Consider the following 21549-nt stretch of genomic DNA (forward strand, 5'->3'; position numbering starts at 1 on the left):
CATTTTCCAGTCTCTGGGAACCTCCCTGACAGCAGTGATTCCTGAAAGATCATCACTCTCCTTGGCAACTGTCTGAGGCTGTTTGCAACCTTGATATCCTACTTGACCTTGAGATGAACTTTTAACCACATGGTCATGCCATCATTAAATCTGCCTCTTTCCATCTCCATAACGTTGCAGATTTCATTCTTGCTTCGATTCACCTACAATCTAAGACCACCTCTTTCCAACTCATGTATGATATTGTTACCTCTAATCTTGATTGTCCCAGTATACATTTAACCTGTTTCCAAATTCTAAACTCTGTAAACTTGAGGTCATGCAGAACTGCTGCCAGTATCCTAACTCATTCCTTCATCACTCCTGTGTTCACTACCCTACTTTTGCAGCTGCTTGAGCAGTGCCTCATTTCTAACATTCTCATTCTTGTTTTCAGACCACTTCATTTTTTTTTTGTCCCTCCCTGTCTCTGTAATCTCCTTCAACCACTTGACCTTTTAAAATCTCAATGTTGCTCCTCATGTGGCTTCTTGAACGAGTCCAGTTATTCCTCCTCCTTTGGTGGCTGATCCTGGGGCTACCAAGGCCCAGGTCTCTGCTACTCCTTTTCTAAATCTCTCTGCCTCCCTGCCTATCACTTCTTTTAAGGCACTCCTAAAAATCTTATGCTTTAATACAAGCTTTTTGTCTGCTGCCTTAATATCTCCTTTTGTGGCTTCGTACCGAATTCTGTATCATAACTGCCTATGAATAGTTATGTAAAATGCAACTTATTTTTATACACAGTACGCCATTAATTTTTCCTAGGATAAATTACTGTCAGATTTCCACTGTGGCAAAAGCTGAGTTCTCCACTGACATCACTACGAAAGTGTGAATTTTTTAATGCAAACTGATTAGAGATGTCAGGGGAAACTAGTTTGTTTTCATGTTAATTTTCAGATTGTTTTTTTGAAAATTGTCCTGTCCAAGGGAAACCAGTGACTAGATTTTTTATTAATTTTTCTTTCTTGTCCACCTCCCACAGGTATACTTGGTGGATTCACCAGTGTCATCACTTCAACAGTAGAAGGAGTGAAAACAGATGGTGGCGTCAGTGGTTTTTTCTCAGGTCTTGGAAAGGGACTTGTCGGCACAGTAACCAAACCTGTAGCAGGTGCTCTGGACTTTGCTTCAGAGACTGCGCAGGCTGTGAGGGAAACCACAACAGTAAACAACTACAGGTAAAGGAGAAAGCACTGTACACAGTTATAATAAGGGCATTCATTAAAAATGGGGATTTCTCAATGACCTTAAACACTCATTACTACTTATTGTTTATGATGCAAAGCACTACATTCAGAAGTTTAAGCAAAAAGTATCTAATAGGCAAACAGATTTTCTGGGTCATCCTTGTAACTTAAATAGGCAAATAGGATTATGGTTGAATTGTGATATTGGCAAGGCTGTTGATGAAAGATTGCTGAATCCTTAACATTAATAATGAATGGTCTACATCAGGAGACAAAAAGGGAACTGGAAAACTAGTAAGCTTTATTTTAAGCAGTAGTCTTCGGGTATCCAGTTTGACAACCCTTACATTGGCCTGTCAATTTGAAAACAGAATAGATCTTAAATATTCTTTTTATGAAATGTTATGTTTCTATACTAGAACTTAGACATTCCAACTTGTAAGTCGCTACCTTTAAAATAATGACACACATCTTATTTCAATATTCAGAATAGCTTTTATGATCTATTTGCGATGTGCAGTAAGGTTTTATAAGTAGAAATGCAAATACAGATGTGTGGGGAAGGGCTTATGTCATATGCACAGATTGCTAATATTGTTTGTGCAGGTTACTAATATTATGTGTGCTGGGTATGCTAAGACTGCATGTGTGTTCAGATGTATGGAGAGGATGTGATATTGTGTAAATGGGCTCTACCAGTGCAGTTGGAGAACAAACTATTGGAAAAAATGTGATGCTTAATGCAAGGGGAAAGACAGTATAGACAAGGACGACTAATGTTGCATGTTCAGGTGTGTTAAAAACAAAATCATTTCTTTGTGTATGTACGTGCTACCAGCACAGCAAAAGCTGAACAAATCAAAACAGACAACCCTTTCTTAGAAAGCTGGCATAATTAAAAGGGTGTTGCAATGTTTCAGTATGTCCCAGGGTTCAGATGACCTTGATAACACTCTTAGGCTTTATTTTCCACAGTAGCCAAGTGCTTTGTTGTCCCAAGTAACCTAGTATTGTTGCTACCAATGGGAATTATTGTGTAAAATTGCAATACTCTGAGCGATTTGCAGCATTCATGTTATTTATAAATTTTGGCGAGATTTGTCTCTTGATGTTACATTGCATAGATCACTTGCCCTACTCATGCTGCCTCAGTTGAATTTTGTCAATAATTTGCATCCTTTGCAATGATTCTGAAATGTATAGGATGGTAACACGTTGCAGTCTGAGTTATCCACCCCCGATACAATTCAAATGCGTATAAACTATTGAGTACATGCTGCTCTTGATGCATTAAATTTTGCTGTCAACCCAGAACCCCTGCCTCGCAAATTTACAGGCTGTGAAAGCAACAAAATACTTCAATGAGCAATCTTATTCACTTTCAGTTTTTGTTAGTATGAGGCTGTTCAATCTTGCATGATTTTATCTGGCAATTCAGTTATTCTCCTTAATGGTCAGTATCAGGCCTTTGGAAGAATTGGAGTTTTGAATTTTCAGGCCAGTTTGAAAATATCTTCAAATCTGTACATAATACAAATATTCGTGAAGTCTGCTTTAACCAATAATAAAGTAACATTAATTATTATGAAGACCTCATCACATTGCTGCATCTCAACCACTTTACGTAGCAAATCGTTTTTTAAGTACAGTGATTATTATCTAGAGAAGCTTGAAAAACTGCAGTAAGATCATCAGTGTAGTTTTTTTGGTGGTAACGGCTGAGTGGCGCAGTAGGGATTCGCTGGCCGGCACATGAAAAAGTCATTGCCCTTGAATAAATGCAGTGGGATTTTTGTAATCTATCTGAACAGCTCGACATCTGTCCTGACTGAGAAACAGCAGAGTTATTAGTTCAACCTGGAGTCTGTTCATGACAGTTCACGTAAACAGTTAATTAATGCCTGCACATCACAGGGGGCAGGGAGTTAGTTTTACGACTGTATGCAAACTGTAAGCAGAGGAATGTGTTTAACAGTGTTGGGTAGTGGAACAATTTTTGTGTAATCAAGGTTGGCATTAGAGGCTTGTAGCTGAAGGCAAATATTTGATCTTTGGGCCCCCAACAAAGGCAACTGATTAAATCAAAACAGAAAACTGTAAATGAAAACCAAAACCTGATTACAAACCATGTGGAACTACTTGTAAGGATCAAAACTTAATCCCAAGAGCTCATAACACAAAAGCATGCTGAGTCACCAATCAACCATGGTGCTGGATTTGTTTTCTTCCTCAAGTTCTAGTAAAATAAGCCACCCTCTTATCTCTGCAGATAAAATTTCCCATGTATGAACATATGAATCATTGCAAATATGGACCGTCCATGCATCATCCATAACTGCAAGGTGATTATATTGGTGGATCCACATTCAGCCTGTGTCAAAGCCATGCTAAATATGCCCCATTTACACTGGGGTGAAACCCGAAGGGTTAGCAGCTACAAAAAGTTGAAAGAAAAATGGAAATTATGTCACTGCTGGTGACAGCTGGTCCACCAAGTGTTTAAAAGTTTTCAATTCAATAAGAATCAATCATGCTGCAAGTTAGAGAGTTGCCTTTACATTTTGTGTGTATCTTATTGACAAATAAGCTGGTTAATTTCAGCATGATGGTGTTGAATAGGAGATGAATGGAGATTAAAGTCGACCTGTTTTAAATATGTGTTATACATTGTAATGTGTAAAAGGCTTATTGAAAAACATTGCAAATTTTGAAAAATACCAATTTTGATTCTTGTCCTGGTCCTAGCCCCCAAGCTGTTTGACTTGTTTTTACTCTTGTTTGTTTTTTACCCTGTAGTAATTGTTATTCATAGCCCACACGTTGCTTACAGGACCAGGTTTACATGGTGGTTTCTGTGAGATCATAGATGTTTGGCTGCGCTATGACCTCTTTGAACTATTCACGGTCATATACTTCCTTGCCTGAAAATGGACCTAAGGGATTTAAGCTGAACGGACAACATTGTTAATTGGCACCATTTGGTAGTGTGTTTGGATTTATGACAGCTGTAAATTCTAAAACATCCCCTCCCCAACAAAAGAAAAAAAAGAGCAGTTTATAGCTGTGTGCAATGCAATGTATTTTTTTTCAAACTGGTTTTGTTTCATGATATACTTTTTAACCTTGTTTCTCCCAGACCTTAAGGCTCACCTTTTATTGTGTGTTTTGTGCTCATTTTCTGAACTAGGTTCACTTTCAATGTCCTGAAGTCATCTTATTAAGTATAACTTTCTGCTGAAGCAAGTCTGCCAACACTCCTTTAATAGCAAACAGTGAATTTGGTGAAGTGTGACTGAGTTCCAGAAAGTCAGTAGAATGTGAAGTGGCCTTTAGTGCATTGTTTAACAGGATGCTTCAAAGCTCATAATGCACACAAGGGTTTAAGCAGGAAGTTTCAGTTGTAACCAGAATGACTGATTACTTTAGTGTGTGTTTTACAAGCAAAACCAGATTCTTCAAACCTTATTATTGCATATTTGCTGAGTCCAAGTGTCCATTCCAGCTTCTCTCAGCATTGTGATTTGAACTTATTTAGTTCCTCTTAAGTCCTCTGAACACTTAGCTGTGCATGAATATTTGAATGTAGGCTGAGCAATGGCTCGACGTTGTAAAGGTCAGTGGACTAGATCTGCATCATTGTTTTGTGTCAGACAGATATGAAAGTTGCCAGATTATTTTCTAAACAGAACTTAATTTATAGCTTTACAACTGTAAGTGAACACAGGTCTAGTCTTTCCATTTTGATCAATAATACTGTCCTGTTCAGTCTCTCCCTGAATCTTTATCTTACATACTTACTCAATTGCAGTAATTAACTTATTAGTTCAAAGATGTGGCCCTCGCTGGCTAGGCCAGCATTTATTCCCTCTCGTAATTGTCTAAAGGGCAGTTAAGAGTCAATCCATTCACATCTCCTCTAACAAGTCTTAAATGGTCATGCTGTAACCTTTTCCCCAATCCAAACACTCTAGAACCTATTTCTCTCGGAAAAGGCTTTAGAAATGATCCCTAAGAGTATAGTCTTTCTCAAACTGTCCAACTTCTAGACTGCTTAGATATGAGCACTGAGATGGAGATGTTGCTTTCTAATTCTTTGACAGTAGTGCAGGCTGTGGCATTGTCAACATGACTGATGAGTTCAATTTTCATTTAAGCCAGTTTTTCACAGATACCTTATACGAACCTGGTAGGTTTATATTCACAATGTCTTTGGCTGTCTGAAGCATGGGAACTAGGAATTAAGTACACCAGTGTAAAGGCAGCTTTTTTCTTTACGTTCCTGGAACCCAAGATTAGCGATTCCAATAATCATTATTGTTTCATCAGTCTAGTTTTATCTTCCCCACCCCTGGTATCCTCCAGTATGTGTCTTGAACTTTTACCTTTGGAAACTTTAAGGTAATACTAGCAATCTCAGACTAGTTTCAAAGGATTACCACTGAGAATCAAATGTAAATGGATATTAATCATGAATGGAAATAAAGATTATTGGTTATGGTAAAAATTTAATTTTAGTTCCAAACGTTAAAGGAGTAGCCGTAGAAGTTTGTTTCATATGGTTATTAAGGTTTGAGGAACAAAGGTGCAGTTAAGATGAGGATCATTCCAATACAAAATGGCATGATAGATAGAAAGGGCCGAATAACCAATACCATGCATCTTATTGAGGTAGGAGTACCACTTTTCTCCTCTAAATATAACTCCAAAGTATTAAGCGAACCACACTAATCTACATGCATCTAAGCAGTATGAAATACTTTTGCAGTACTAATGATCTTGGTGGAGCTTTGCATGTGTGGTATAAAACTATCCAGGATTTATTAACCCACTAAAAATGGTTTATGCAAGTCTTAGCAAATTTGCATATGGGTTGCAGCCAATTCCAGATTATCCATGCTGCTTGAAACCACCAGCAGCAGCACACAGTTATGCAATGTAAAGGCCGGCATTGTCTGCCTTCTCTTACGATTCTCTCCCATCAATAGAGTTTTTATTTTTGTAGTTGAACTCCCCACATGTGCACTATCACAAGTTCGCAAAGAAGAGCTCTGAAATTCTTGTTGCATTGGCAATATAAAGCCGCCTTTATCTCAGGGGCAGAAATTTGGAACTGAATTCATTTATGCTAATATGCCTTTTTTTTTGGAACTAGATCAGAATTTTGCCTGAACTTCTTTCTGTATGGATATCACAAGCAGTTCTTAAATCTTTACATCATCCACCTGAAATCCCGCCATCCCCATCTAAGTTATTACTATCTGCATTAATGTCTGCAGGACCATGTTTGTTAGGGTTTATTTTTTTTGAAGTGATCAGTTGATTTGGGGAAACTATTAAGTTTAAGGGCTCTTTATCAGACTCAGCTGACCCTGTTACATTACAGAAAGTACTACAGTGCAATCCATAGTACATCCACATAGTGGGCGGAACGGTAGCACAGTGGTTAGCATTGTTGCCTCACAGCACCAGAGATCCGGGTTCAATTCCCGCCTCAGACTGTGTGGAGTTTGCACATTCTCCCCGTGTCTGTGTGGGTTTCCTCCGGGTGCTCCGGTTTCCTCCCACAGTCCAAAAATGTGCAGGTTAGGTGAATTGCCCATGCTAAATTGCCCGTTGTTAGGTGCAGGGGTAAATGTAGGGGAATGGGTCTGGGTGGGTTGCGCTTCAGCAGGTCGGTGTGGACTTTTGGGCTGAAGGGCCTGTTTCCATACTGTAAGTAATCTAATCTAGTCTAAACATGGAAATTCTGCTGAACAAAAAAAGCCTATTGATTGCCCAGGCTGTGGATGTCATATCATGGAATAGTCTTCTTAGGACCACGGACATATGTTAACAGTAATAACTAACATGGATATATTTTACAAATTTTGCAATTGGAATGGGGAACTGAGCTCTAAAGTTAAAGCTAGACATAAATGCTTTAATTCGTTCTCAATCCAGTATTTCAATTTAAGCTAAGTTTGACTGCCAGGAATTCTTGAAACTTCATTTTGAGATTTTTCAAAGTTATCAAAGCACTGAGAAATCTGTCAGCTATCAATATTAAAACTTTGCATGAATTCTGGTGCGTGAATGCATGGAATTCTTTTATCATAAGCTGGTGATTGGCTGATTTAGCAGTACAACATGGCCATGCATATAATGTATCCAACTCAAAACAATGCCAGCATGATGATGCCCTATACTAATCAAAAGTAATCCATGTTGATGACTTAATCTCAATATACTCATCTGTTATGCTCCAATGCTGCTTAGGTTCACCCAGCTCTAATTTCCATTTCTTTTTGCTTTCTATACTTGAGCTACTTACACAAAAATCTTGACTACACATGGTGTTCTGTGTGATTTATCATGTCCATTGTGTGTGGGAGAGATTGTTGTTCTGCCTAAACAACTTCTTGGCCAAAGAATTTAATTGAACCTATTTGTTGCTGAACCTAGCAAGAAACATACAAATCATTGAAAGGCATTGCTTCTACTGTAAAAGTAAGTTTAATAAAGTTGGCTGTATCACCTGAGGTTCATGCTGTGGGAATATAATGATTGCTGCAATGCAAGTGTAATTTAAGAATAAGGTGAAGCTGCTGTACCCTATACAAAAATTCTATAAATAAAATCATACTAAGCTCTGTGGGAGATCTGTCAGCTTCTGTCAGTCAGTACCCTCTCAGGACAGATTTTGGGGTACTGAATGGTATAGAGTATCCCTCATCTGGAATTCCAGTAAATAATGCAATAGTTGACCTTAGCACTGCATCATATAAAAGTTAGACTATAAGAAATAGGAACAGAGTAGGTCGTTCAACTCCTCAATCATTCACCACCGTTCAACAGGATCAGGTTTGATCCAACACAACTCTCATTCACTTTCCTGCCCTTTCCCCATTAACCTTGATTTCCCCCACTAATCAAGAATCTATCTCTCCCAGCCTTAAATATGCACTAGGACTCCTCCCCCTCTGCTCTCTGTGGAAAGGAGTTCCAAAGACACACAACCCTCAAACAGAAGAAATTCCTCCTCATTTCAGTCGCAATTGATGCCCCTTACTTCTGAGACTCTGTCCTAGGAAACCTGTTCACAGTACTCCAGATGTGGTCTCACCAGCATCTTGTTCAGTTGCAGCAAGATTTCCCTACTCTTACACTCTAATTCCTTTAAAATAAAAGCCAACATTCCATTAGTCTTCCTGATTACCTGCTGTAATTAAAAGTTGAACAAATAAAAACAGAAATTACTTGTTGGATAGAATTTGTTTATTTAGATACAATCTCTGATCAGAGAGTCATACTCAACTTGACAGCGACTTGATCTTTTTAATTCAATAATGACTAGTTTATGCTGAATTCAGGAGAAGTGCAAAATGCAGGAGTGAGCTCATCCGTCAGCATCAAAAAGAGAGCAAGGTAAACTCCCTGTAGTGCCCGCAAAGAGTCTCTATGTTCAGTACAGTAAATTGTCCTTTTGTTTTGGTTGTCAGTGGATACAAAGTGTCTTTCGAGAGCTTTGATTATTTTTCCTGTTTTCTGTGTTCTGAGTTCCACATTAAAATTGTAGTGGCTGGTATTTTGAAATGGTAGGAAATAGCTTGCATTTCTGAATGTGTAGCCACTGGCCATTTGGAATTTTAAACAATGTGTTTCTCAGTTAAATGCCATTCATCCCCCAGTTAGCAATTCAGTACGAATGGTTACAGTCAATGCTTGTCTACAAAAGGCGCTTTCTGCACACTGTATTTAGTAGTTCCAATTTGGTTACCTCAGTTAACAGCCCACCACATAATATGTGCTTTACCATGTACCGTAGTACCCAAGTTCAAGCCTTTCTGGACCAAATCCCAGTCTTTGCCTTCTGAAACAGAGCATACAGCAACCACTTTGTGGGCATAGGAACAAAGTGTGCTTTTAAAATAAAAACAAACCTCTGAGCAAAGGCATGTCAGATGAAAATTCTGCCAAATAGGCCTGCTTTTATATCCCTGGAGTCTAGCCATAATCATAGAGAGACAATATCCTATTGTGTTAACTGAATGCAGCTTAATATACTTTGTACTAGTGGGCTTCATTGTTTCTTTTATAACATTCACAGGCTTTTCTTTTTCCATCCTCCCCACCCACCATTTCTTCTAAGATCATTTCTAGGTGACCAGTTCGATAGATGCTTTCAGTCTCTGATAACTTCAACTCAGTGTCCATTCTCAAAATGTTCTGCACAGTGATTGCTGAGTGGATGCATCACAGCAAGGTGCGGTCCTGTCCTTATACTATATCCACACACATATACTCTTCCTATTTCAGATCATTGGATAGTGACTGTGAAACAGATTTTTCTCCAAGAGATGCTTCTGTTCCAAAGAAGAGACAACCTGGACTTGAAATGTTTGTCTTTGCACTGGTACTGCCCAATCTGCTGAATTTCTCCAGCACTTAGTCTTTATTTTGGATTTCCAGCATTTTGTTTACGCTACATTGAGGAGCTAGACCAAGCCTTCTGAGCCAGAATGATACTGTTAACATTACAGTGCATATTGTGTGTGAACGTATAGAATAAGCAAAGTATTTGTATCGATTTTTTTCTCTTGGATGCTGAAAAGTAATCTGAATAAGATGTTTAGATCGTTAAAAGGATTCGATAGAATTGAAATGAAAAGACTATTTCTGTGGCAGGAGAATCAAGAACAATGGGACTTCAGTTCAGAATTAGAACAATCATTTAGGTGAAAGCAGGAAGGATATTTTCTCACAAAATGGTAGTAGAAATGTGTAACTATCCTTGCAGAAGGCTGTCAATACAAGGACAGTTGGAACTACAAAGGTTAAAATAGTGAAATGAAAATAACAACCGGTGTGAAATATAAGAGAGAAAATGGAATTGAAGTAAAAATCTAGAGACATTTTGCTCCTCCACCTATGTTCCTGTGCAATTAAGATTTAAAAAGCCGCTACTGAGAAATGTTTCTCATCTGACCATAGATTTGCATTATTCAGTAATAACTTGCAGCACCAAATACAGCTATTCATTTTTGTGCAATTTTGTTAGTGTGAAACTTCTTTTCCCTAACGTATTTCCCTGCCACTCACTATTAAACAAGTTTTTGTTTTGTCACTACCTTTTAAAAATTAAGAGTTTGGTCGGAACAGAAAACATATGGTTGTTCAAAAATGTAGAAGAGCAAATAAGCTGATATCAGCTGAAATACATGACGGAAATAAACATTTTGGACTATACATTGGAGGTAGTAGCATAAGTCAGTTGACCACAGTAATATTGTAATTTCTGGATCATTAGGAGTGAATCTGGTTCACTGTAAAATACACCACTGTATTTGAAAAGAACAGGAGAAAAAGCGTGGAAATTGTCAAGGGGTAGTTGTAATCAAACTTGACTTTTAAGACTGTAGTAGGGAATCCCTTCTCCAAATGCCTTATCACCTCCCTTCATTTCCAGAGTCCTGGAACATGTCGATAAGCAAGTACACTTGAACCTCTCCCATCATTGCTTAATCTGGTTTCTGCTCCACCCACTGCACTGTCTCTGCTTTCATTAACATCATAAGTGGCATCCTGTGCAACTGTAGCAATAGCTTCTTATCCCATCTGTTTCTGTATCTCTATGCTATATTCAGTTCCATACTCTTCTGCAACATACCTCAGTGGCATGGTTATTGTCGGTTTCCGCTTGTAATCCGTCACCATTCAGGCATTGTTTTACTTCCAATGGCTTTGGAATGGTTATCTCTTACATTTACTGATGTCTTTCTTAGTCACATCCCTTCACTGTTTACATGTTCTCCTAGGAAGCATGGGGACAGCTTTCACAAGTATATTGATGACACCCAACTATGTGCTGCTATGTTAACCATGAATCTAATTCTCCCATTACTGATCCAAATTAAGATAGAGGTGGGCAAAATATCAAAACAAAACTGTACACAGAATTTTTGGTTCCTACCAAAACCTATGTACTTCACAATTCTCTCCGTCTGAATCATGAAATACAGAACCTTGCCCCACTACTTCACCAAGAGTGATCCACTATGTTCCTAAGACAAAGAAGAAGCCAGTTAACTCGGTTGGCTGAATGGCTGGTTCTAGATTGGATTAGATTACTTACAATGTGGAAACAGGCCCTTCGGCCCAACAAGTCCACACCAACCCTCCGAAGGGCAACCCACCCAGACCCATTCCCCTATATTTACCCCTTCACCTAACACTACGTGCAATTTAGCATGGCCAATTCACCTAACCTGCACATTTTTGGACTGTGGGAGGAAACCGGAGGAAACCCACGCAGACACGGGGAGAATGTGCAAACTCCACACAGTCAGTCGCCTGAGGCGGGAATTGAACCCGGATCTCTGGCGCTGTGAGGCATCAGTGCTAACCACTGTGCCACTGTGCTGCCCTTGATGCACAGTAATATCATGGCAAGCCACACTGGCTGAGGTTACCATGAAAGATTCTCCTTCTGAAACTCGCACCTCACCTGAAGAGTGGTGACCATCACCATTCATCACTCTCTAATGAGAGAGCAGCCCTATGGTCTGGTAAGACTTTGGTGACTTTACTTTCACTAAGACTGCTTTATTCAGTTTATCTAGCACTTACCATACCTGTCCTTCTGCACTTCTCCATCACATGGATGGATCAACCGCAGGTTTCCTCATTTCAACTCATCCCAAAAAAAAGCCATATCCCCAACAAACTCACCCGTATTTCCATTGTCCTCTTTAAACTTTATTCATCGGAACATTTGACATGAAAATTTTCATCTACACTTCCAAATCCCCCTCACATCTTTGTGACAGTGCCTTATCATGCCTTAATACCTTCCACTCTCTGACATTTATTGTTGTTCACTCCATCATTAATGAACATCAGCCACTAAGTTCCTAACTTCTAGAACTATGTCCCGTTCTCGCCTTGTCTCACACTTCATATTTTTAGAAGTTTTCCAAAGACAGTTCTCCAGAAATGACTTTTCTCCCTTTCCATGTCTTCCTCTTGGTAAAAAAAACTTGAAACATCATCTTGCGTGTAAATTGAAGTGGAAATCTTGTTGAAGAAAACATTGATTTCATGGTTTCTATGATGTGAGAAATAAAGTAAAAATAATGATGAAATATGGGTCTAAGTAATAAATGTCAAATTCACACAAGACATTTTAAATAAAATCCTTTTCCATTCACTGAATTGCATATAATGCCAAAAAATCAGGCAAACCTACTTTACTGGAAGAGTATTGCATCTCTTCTTTCCTTGATGCCCATCTGAAATTGGAACCAGTGTGTGAAAATCATTATCTTTTCTGTAACTTTGGGTATGGAAAGCCAATACTATAGGCCCTGACAATATTTCAGCAATCTTACTGAAGACTTTATACTCTCGAAGTTAAACTGTTTTAACTTGGCATTCATCCAGCAATCTGGAGAATTGCCTCAGTATGACCAGTACACACAGCATGACAAACTCAACTCTGCTTCTTACTACCTCATCAGTCTACTCTCGATCATCAGTAAACTAATATAAGGTGTCATTAGCAGGGCTATCAAGCAGCAGTTGTTCAGTAACCTGCTCACTGATGCCCAGGACCATTTGGCTCCTTATTACAACTTTGGTACAAACATAGACGAAAGAGTTGATCTCCTGAGGTGTACGTGACTGCCCTCAACACCAAGGTCACATTTAACCAATTGTGGCATCCGGTAGCCCCATCAAAACTGGAGTCAGTATGAGTAGGTGAGGTGCAGGCACTCCACTGGGTGGAGTCATACCTAGCACAAAGGAAGATGGTTGTGTTTATTGCAAGTCTGTGATCTCACTTCGAGGGCATCTCTGTAGGATGGTGTCTTAGGCCCAACCAGTTCCAACTGTTTCACCAATAGCTGTAAAGGGGTCCAGATGCACATTGGATGACCCCTTTACAGAACTGCTGATCATTCCTAACCACACACAACCCTAACCTTCCAGTTTCTTGCCATTTTAAATCAACACTTTGATCTCATAATCATGTTTCTGTCCCTAGCCTGCTGCAGTGTTTCAGTGAGTGAAGTTCAGTGAAAGATTGTGGAAACAGCACCTTGACTTCGGATTAGACATTTTACAGCCTTCCAGACTCCACCCTTTGTTCAGCAGTTTCAAACTCTGAACTCTTTTTCGCTCTCTTTCTCTTCCCCTTTTCTTTCTCTTTTATCTCTCCCCTATCCCCCCTCCCCACAAACCACCATTATACTATTTCTTGCCATGTACTGGTTTGCTTCATAGTTGTGCTTTTACACTCAGATGGCTATCATTCCAGCATTTACAGTTAATTGCTTCGTCTCCTCACCACAGCCTTTATTATTCCCATTATCTTTTTTTACATGATGAGTTTGTTGTTTACTGTCTCCCACACTTTACCCAGTCCATAACTATTTTGTTCTTCTTCTACCCCTCATCTTTTTGCTAACACAACCCTTTTTCTCTCTCCACTGATACTTCCTGATCTGAGTTTTAGCAACCTCTGTATTTTGCAGTTTGCACTATAAAGGGACCGCCTTCTCAACTTTGCCCCTCACCTCAGGTCGAACCCACCATCAGTTGTGTCTCTCTAATGAGGGTAGCCACGTGATCCTCCAGGACTTGGGACAGCATGGTGACTCAATGGTTAGCACTGTACCTCACAGCGCCAGGGCCCCACCCTTGGGTGACTGTGTGGAGTTTGCATGTTCTGCCTGTGTTTGAGTGGGTTTTTGCTGAGCTCTGGTTTCCATCCAAACGATGTGCAGGTTAGGTGGATTTGTTATGCTAAATTGCTTATGGTATCCAGGAATGTTTAGGGATTAACCATGGAAAATGCAGGGTTACAGGGATCAGCTAGGGGGCAGGGTCTGGGTGAGGATGGCCTTTGCAGGGTCGGTACAGAACCAATGGGCCAAATGGGATTCTATGACAATAGCAACTTTAATTTTGCTCTTTCCTAGAACTGCTTACTCCAAATGAGGGAGCCTCGTTTGTCAGGAATGTAGCTTGGAGAATGGGTGCTAGTGTGATATAGTCATTCAGTTGACAACAGCATGCACTGAAGAGACTGCCTGCTCAAAGTGAAAGATTGCTCAGATTAAACGATTGAGAGTCAAATATGGTGGCCATTTTTCATGTGCCGAAAGCCAGCAATAAGATAAATCCCGATTTAATCTGTTGTTGGTGTCATTAGTCGAGAGCAGATGTTGGGCAGGACATTGGGAGAACTCCCTGATTGTTGTCAAATGGCACCATGGAATACTTAATGGCCAACCTGAGCTACTGGAGCAATCGCACATAGACTTTAATTTGAAAGAGGGACCTTCAACACTGCAGCAGTCCTTCAGTCCTGCCCTTAAGTGCTTGTAAATTCTGTATTGAATGAGACTTACAATTCATAACCATTTAAAATGAGTGAATAGAAGTAAGGCTGGAATCAGTGTTCGAGTGAACAGGATAAATAGGGTGGTCACTAGGTTTTTAAACTTATGAGTCGGGGGAAAGGGAAAGCGACAGGGGGTATGGAGTCAAGTAGAAAGATAACCAGCAGCTTAGCATGTGTGCAGGATTTAAGTTCAAGGCAGACTAGGAATGAAGCAAAAAGGAAGGATAACTTAAGGCATATCACTAGAGATGTTGGAAATCACGATAAGAAAATTAACTTTAATGCACTTTACTTGAATGCTCGTAGTATTCATAACAAAGTAGAAAAATTAACGGCACAAATCGTCATGAATGATTATGATGTGATAGGCATCACAGAGACGTGGTTGCAGGGGGTTAAGCTGGCAGTTAAACATCCAAAAAAAGACAGGGAGGTGGGCAGAGTGGGCGGGGTTGCCTTGTTAGTTAAGAATGAAATTAAATCTATGGCACTGAATGACAGAGTCAGAGGATGTGGATGGAGTCTGTGCGGGTGGAGCTGAGGAACCACAAAGGCAAAAAAACCATAATAGGAGTTACATAGAGACCTCCTAATAGTGGTCAGGACCAGGGGCGCAAGGTGTACATCGGGAAATAGATAATGCATGTCAGAAAGGCAAGGTCATGGTGATCCTGGGGGACTTCAATATGCAGGTGCATTGTGTGAATAGTGTTACCGGTGGATCCAAAGAAAGGGAATGCTTACAGGATGGCTTTTTGGAACAGCTTGCAATGGAACCCACAAGGGAGCAGGCTATTCTGGACTTAGTGCCAGTCGTTATAAAAGAACTTAAAGTAAAGGAACACTTAGGAGGCAGCAATTATAATATGATAGAGTTCAGTCTGCAGTTTGAAAGAGAGAAGGCAAAATTGGATGTAATGATATTAAGTTAAATAAAGGTAATTACATGAGCATGAAAGAGAAACTGATGAAAATCAGAGCCGAGCAGGGGAAGGCAGTAGAGCAACAATGGCAGGGGTTTCTGGATGTAGTTGAGGACACAGTACAGAGGTTTGTCCCAAAGGAAAGAGGGATTATCTGGGGGTAGATTAGACAGCTATGGCTGACAAAGAAAGTCAGGAAATGTATCAAAGAAAAAGAGAGCCTATAAAGTGGCCAGAACACAAGGAAATCAGAAGATTGGAAAGACTATAAAAACAAACTGGAGACAACAAAGAGAGAAATAAGGAAGGAGAGGATCAAATATGAAGGTAGGAGAGCCAGTAATATTAGAAATGATAATAAGAGTTTCTTTCAATACATAAGTGAGGCAAAAATAGACATTGGGCCGCTTCAAATTGATGCAATAAGGCTAGTGCTGGGAGATAAACAGCTGAAGAACTTTTGTGTCAGTCTTCACAGTGGAAGACATGAGTAATATCCCAACAATTAAGAAGAGTCGGGGGCAGAGTTGAGTATCGTAGCCATTACAAAAGAGAAAGTGCTAGAAAAGCTGAAAGGTCTAAAAATTGATAAATCTCCTGGCCCTGTTGGGCAGCATCCTTGAGTTCTGAGGAAGGTAGCTGAGGAAATAGCAGAGGTGTTGGTTGTGATCTTTCAAAAGTCACTGAAGTCAGGGAAATTCCCAGATGATTGGAAAATTGCTGTTGTAACCCCTTGTTCAACAAAGGATCAAGACAAATGATGGAAAACGATAGGCCAATTAGCCTAACCTCGGTTGTTGGTAAAATTCTAGAATCCATTGTTAAGGATGCGATTTCTGAATTCTTGGAAGTGCAGGGTCGGATTAGAACAAGTCAGCATGGATTTAGTAAGGGGAGGTCATGCCTGACAAACCTGTTACAATTCTTTGAAGAGCTAACAAATAGGTTAGAACAGGGAAACCCAGTGGATGTTATCTATCTAGTTTTCCAAAAGGCCTTTGATAAGGTGCTTCAAGTGACGTTGCTTCGTGAGGTGAGGGCCCATGGTGTTCGAGGTGAGCTACTGGCTTGGATTGAGTAATGGCTGTCTGACAGGAGACAGGGAATTGGAATGAAAGGTTCTTTTTTGTATTGGCAGCCAGTGACAAGTGGTATCCTGCAGCGTTCAGAGTTGGGGCCACAGATGTTCACTTTATATATTAATGTTCTGGATGAAGAGACAGGTGGCATTCTGGTGAAGTTCGCCAATGATACGAAGTTAGGCAGACAGGCAAGTAGTATTGAGGAGGTGGGGAGGCTGCAGAAAGATTTAGATAGTTTAGGAGAGTGGTCCAAGGAACGGCTGATGAAGTTGAACGTGAGCAAATGCAAGCTCTTGCACCTTGGAAAAAATACAGGCAGGGACTATTTTCTGAATGGTGAGAAAATTCATAAAGCCAAAGTACAAAGGGATCTCTGAGTACTAGGAAAAAGTGAGGTCTGCAGATGCTGGAGATCAGAGCTGAAAATGTGTTGCTGGAAAAGCACAGCAGGTCAAGCAGCATCCAAGGAACAGGAAATTCGACGTTTCGGGCATAAGCCCTTCATCGGGATTCCTGATGAAGGGCTTATGCCTGAAACGTCGAATTTCCTGTTCCTTTGATATCGGAGTACTAGCCCAGGACTCTGGAAAGGTTAACTTGCAGGTTGAGTCCGTGATTAAGAAAACAAATGTAATGTTGTCATTTATCTCAAAAGGGTTGAAATATGAAAGCGGTGATGTGCTTCTGAGACTTTATAAAGCTCTAGTTAGGCCCCATTTAGAATACTGTGTCCAATTTTGGGCCCCACACCTCAGGAAGGACATAATGGCACTGGAGCAGGTCCAGCAGAGATTCACACAGATGATCCCTGGAATGGTAGGCTTAACATATGATGAACGGTTCAGGATCCTGGGATTGTATTCATTAGAGTTTAAAAGATTGGGGGAGATCTAATAGAAACTTACAAGATAATGCATTACTTGGAAGGGGTGGATGCTGGGAAGTTGTTTCCTTTGGGCGGCGAGACTAGGACCCATGGGCACAGCCTTAGAATTAGAGGGGGTCAATTTAGGATGAAAATGAAGAGACATTTCTTAAGCCAGAGAGTGGTGGTTCTGTGAAATTCGTTGCCAAGGAGCACAGTGGAGGCCGGGACGTTAAATGTCTTCAAGGCAGAAAATGACAAATTCTTGATCTCGCAAGGAATTTAGGGCTACAGGGAGAGTGCGGCTAAGTGGATTTGAAATGCCCATCAGCCATGACTAAATGGCGGAGTGGACTCAATGAGTGGAATGGCCTTACTTCCACTCCTGTCTCTTATGGTCTTATATGCAAGGGGAAATGTGATTGCAACTGGAAGATATTATTCTTCCTATTTTGCTGAGATAGTTCAGCTACAGAAACCATTTCTGCGTTGTGTATCTATTAGCTGAATACGAGCAGTGAACATATTGAAAAATATTTTTAATATTCATTGAATAAATTTTAAATATTGCTATGGCAATAATAGTAATATCAGTATTCCTGGTTCAGGAAATTCCGTTGTTATTCCAGTGCCAAATGCCCACTGCAAAATGGATGAAGCAAGGGTATTTGTTATTGAGGTAGAGAAGGGAAGAAAAACTTGCCTGACTAGTCTCTCACACACAAAAACATGCTTCCTGCTCGATGATCCTGAAGCAATATCGATGACAAGCACGAAGAGATGTGGATTTCAAAATATTCTGCTTGTCCAATTGAGAAATGAATGCAAAACCGAAAGCCTTCTCATCTTCCAGCCCCATTATTCTCTTCCACACTGCTAAAGGTTCTGGATACCGACCATGGATAGCCAGGTGGCTGCTTTTTTTAAAAACATGTGAACTGTTTCACAATGGAAGGAATGAGAGCCAGAGTTGTTTGATTTCTTGCCCTATATCTACAAGCATTATCTTGTGCCAGGGAAAATCCTGTGCCTGTCACCATGGTGAGTTTTGTAGTAGGTGGCATTTAATCAGGTGGGACAGTTGGGAAGAGAGGCCCTATCACCTTTCCCACCTCCATTCTAATTGAGTCTGTGGCAGGAAGGTCCATGCACTGCATTTTCACTGATTTCAATTGAGGCCTTAATGGGCAGTTAATACTGCTATCCCACAACATCTGCTATTAACCCAGCAGTGGGCAATGGGATTTCACCATACCGAAAAATGAGGAGCAAATTCAAACATGGTTACTTGCAGGCTCAAAGGAATGAGGTAGGGGAATCTCTCTTTCACGGCCACTCAATGCTTGGTCAAGGATCCTACCATTGGGAGGGTTTGGTGTCCTACTGAGAGTCACTGCCCCATCACCTTCCCTGGGATGTTGCTGTTATGTGTCTTGGCAAACAAGGCTTCCACCCCATGGAAGGCCCACTGCTGGCCTCTAAAATGTCTGATTGGAACAAGGCAAAACTCTTAGAGGTGACATGGGACATTCACCAGCTTTCCAATAGTGGCAAAGTCCCTTGCCATCTCCAAAACAATTCCATCTTATATGTCCCACCATTTGCATTTGAGAACTGTCCTGATTGATTTTTGTTCCACCCTCCTAGCCTAGTAGTACAGGGCCTAATTGCAGCATTTCATCTCTTCTGTCAAATCTTTTTGCTGTTTCAGTGCGTTGCCATTAAGTTCAGCACATATAACGAAGCACCAGACTTCAAAATTGATTTTCTACTACACAAAATTCCAACCTGCATTTATAATTGTACCACAAAAATCCACATATGTCCCTTGATATTGGTCTAAGGTCCATGGCAATGAAACACTTTAGCTGCTTTTCCATTGACTTCATTTAAGTTTGGATTGCAGGCAACCAACATTTGTCAACTGTCTCTCTGCTAAATTAATCTCTCTTTTATTACTGACACACTCATCTGCCTGTATTTCAAGTGCCTGAGTGTTCCCTCATTAAATCGACTTTACTAGCTTTTGAGCTACTGTTCGCTGTTTACTTTTCCACCAAGTATCATTTTCCCATCCAGTGCTGGGCAGAAATCGAGCAGGCTCAATTCGTTGACACACGCAAGAACTACAAATGAGACAGGCCCAAGTAATGCTGAACATGCAGCATCAGTTTGTAGAATGTGAATGTATCTGTTGTATTAGAGCAAAGGACTTCTAACTAATTACAACATACAGCATAAAATTTGCACTCTAGATTTTCTCCATTCATTCCAACACAACTACTGATTAACTTGCAATAGAAATAGGATGTAATTAGAAGCCTGAACATTCTTACCTTGTCTTCCATGTGCTCTTCTCCCTGAAAGAGTGTACATTATTCATGCATTAATTTCTCTTTCCCCAATTTTTCACAGTAATTGTACCCCAGTGGTGTGGTTTTCATGAGAATGAGTGGCTTCATTAACTTCAGTAACTTCAATGCATCTGATCAGTTCACACTGCCCAGAGAAACAATTCAGAGCAATTTGACCCTGGAATAAATGACTACAGGCCAACACCTGTTGTGCTGTTAGCTAGTCAAGGAATTCTCAGGGTAACATTTTTCAGATCAACTCTCAGTATGTCAGATAACATCAACTTCACTGAATGTTGAGGAAAATCATTTTGTAAAATAATAGTCTATGTTTGTATGTAGATGGAAAAATCAATTTTATTAGAGTTTATTTAGACATCAGGCATTGAGCTACCTTGGGCTGAAGGCAATCTCCTAGATTTTCCTCTTCCAAGGCCCTTTGATTCATTTAACTGGCAAACGTCAAAACGTTATGCTTTTATCTAATAAAGTGCATAGAGCTTATAATTGTAATAGGAAAAAGTGAGGACTGCAGATGCTGGAGATCAGAGTCAAGAGTGTGGTGATGGAAAAGCACAGCAGGTCAGGCAGCATCTGAGGAGCAGGAGAATCGGCATTTCGAGCATAAGCTCTTCATCAGGAATGAGGCTTGTGGGCCTAGGGAGTTGAGAGATAAATGGGAGGGGTGGGGCTGGGGGAATGTAGATGAGAATGCAATAGATAGATAAAGGTTGGGTGAAGGTGGTAGATCGGAGAGGAGATTGGAGTGGATAGGTGCTTTTCCTGATGAAGGGCTCTGGCCCGAAACGTCAAATTTCTTGTTTCTTGGATGCTGCCTGACCTGCTGTGCTTTAACCAGCAACACATTTTCAGCTCTGATCTCCAGCGTCTGCAGACCTCACTTTTTACTCGAAGATTTTAACCTACAGCGAATCCTCTTGCAAGGATGCCTTCCTTGAAGAAGCTCTCTTCCTCGCTCTACACAGATCAAGAGGGTGGTGCCAAGTTGGAAGTTTGGATCTCGGATAGTGGGGAGACAGGAAATGAGGAAACTTGTGAAATTCCCACATTGATCCCAAGTGGTTGGAGGGTCCCAAGGTGGAAGATGAGGCATTCTTCCTTAAGGCATTGAGTGATAAGGGTTTGGCTATTGATGAGGCCCAGGACTTGCATGTCCTTGGCACATTGTTGGGGGGGAAGGAGTTAAAATGTTTGGCTTTCGGGCGGGAGGTTGTTTCATGTGTGTGTCCAAGAGATGTTCTCTGAAGGATTCCACAAGTAGGCGTCCTGCCTCCCCAATGTAGAGGAGACCACATCAGGAGCAACGGATACAGTAAATGACATGTATGGAAGGCTTCTTTGGGGCCTTAGACAGAGGTAAGGGAGGAGGTGTAGGTGCAGTTTTTGCAATTGTTAGAACTAACTGGTGTAACTGGGATTTCACTTGGTTAAAACTTTTCATTCTTTTGTCATGTTTCTACTATGTTTGGGGTTAGAATTCCTTTCCTTTTCCACCACAGTGCTACTCAGATTAGCAGTGTAACAAGAGCTATTTCTGTTGGCAAGAGAAAGCGTAAAGCCACTTCACTGAAGGGCCATGCACTGCATGCAGTGCTGTACAGTAACTGCTGTGTAAACAGGCGTGGAGAGACAGTTGAACACAGTGAACTCTCAAGCAAGCAAGCGTGCGTGCAGCCAGGTGATCTGAC

General features: G+C 40.5%; 1 protein-coding gene across 4 annotated transcripts in view; it reads left to right on the top strand.

Annotated features, from left to right (window-relative positions):
* vps13d (vacuolar protein sorting 13 homolog D) overlaps nucleotides 1–21549 on the top strand; it is a 296748-nt gene that overhangs the window by 253514 nt on the left and 21685 nt on the right. For all 4 annotated transcript variants that reach the window (XM_060852296.1, XM_060852292.1, XM_060852293.1 and 1 more), the window contains one exon: nucleotides 1028–1223. In XM_060852296.1, coding sequence (XP_060708279.1) covers nucleotides 1028–1223 — 196 coding nt within the window. The remainder of the gene's footprint in view (nucleotides 1–1027; nucleotides 1224–21549) is intronic.

This window comes from Hemiscyllium ocellatum, chromosome 37 (genome assembly GCF_020745735.1).
Source record: "Hemiscyllium ocellatum isolate sHemOce1 chromosome 37, sHemOce1.pat.X.cur, whole genome shotgun sequence".
Classification (NCBI taxonomy): domain Eukaryota; kingdom Metazoa; phylum Chordata; class Chondrichthyes; order Orectolobiformes; family Hemiscylliidae; genus Hemiscyllium; species Hemiscyllium ocellatum.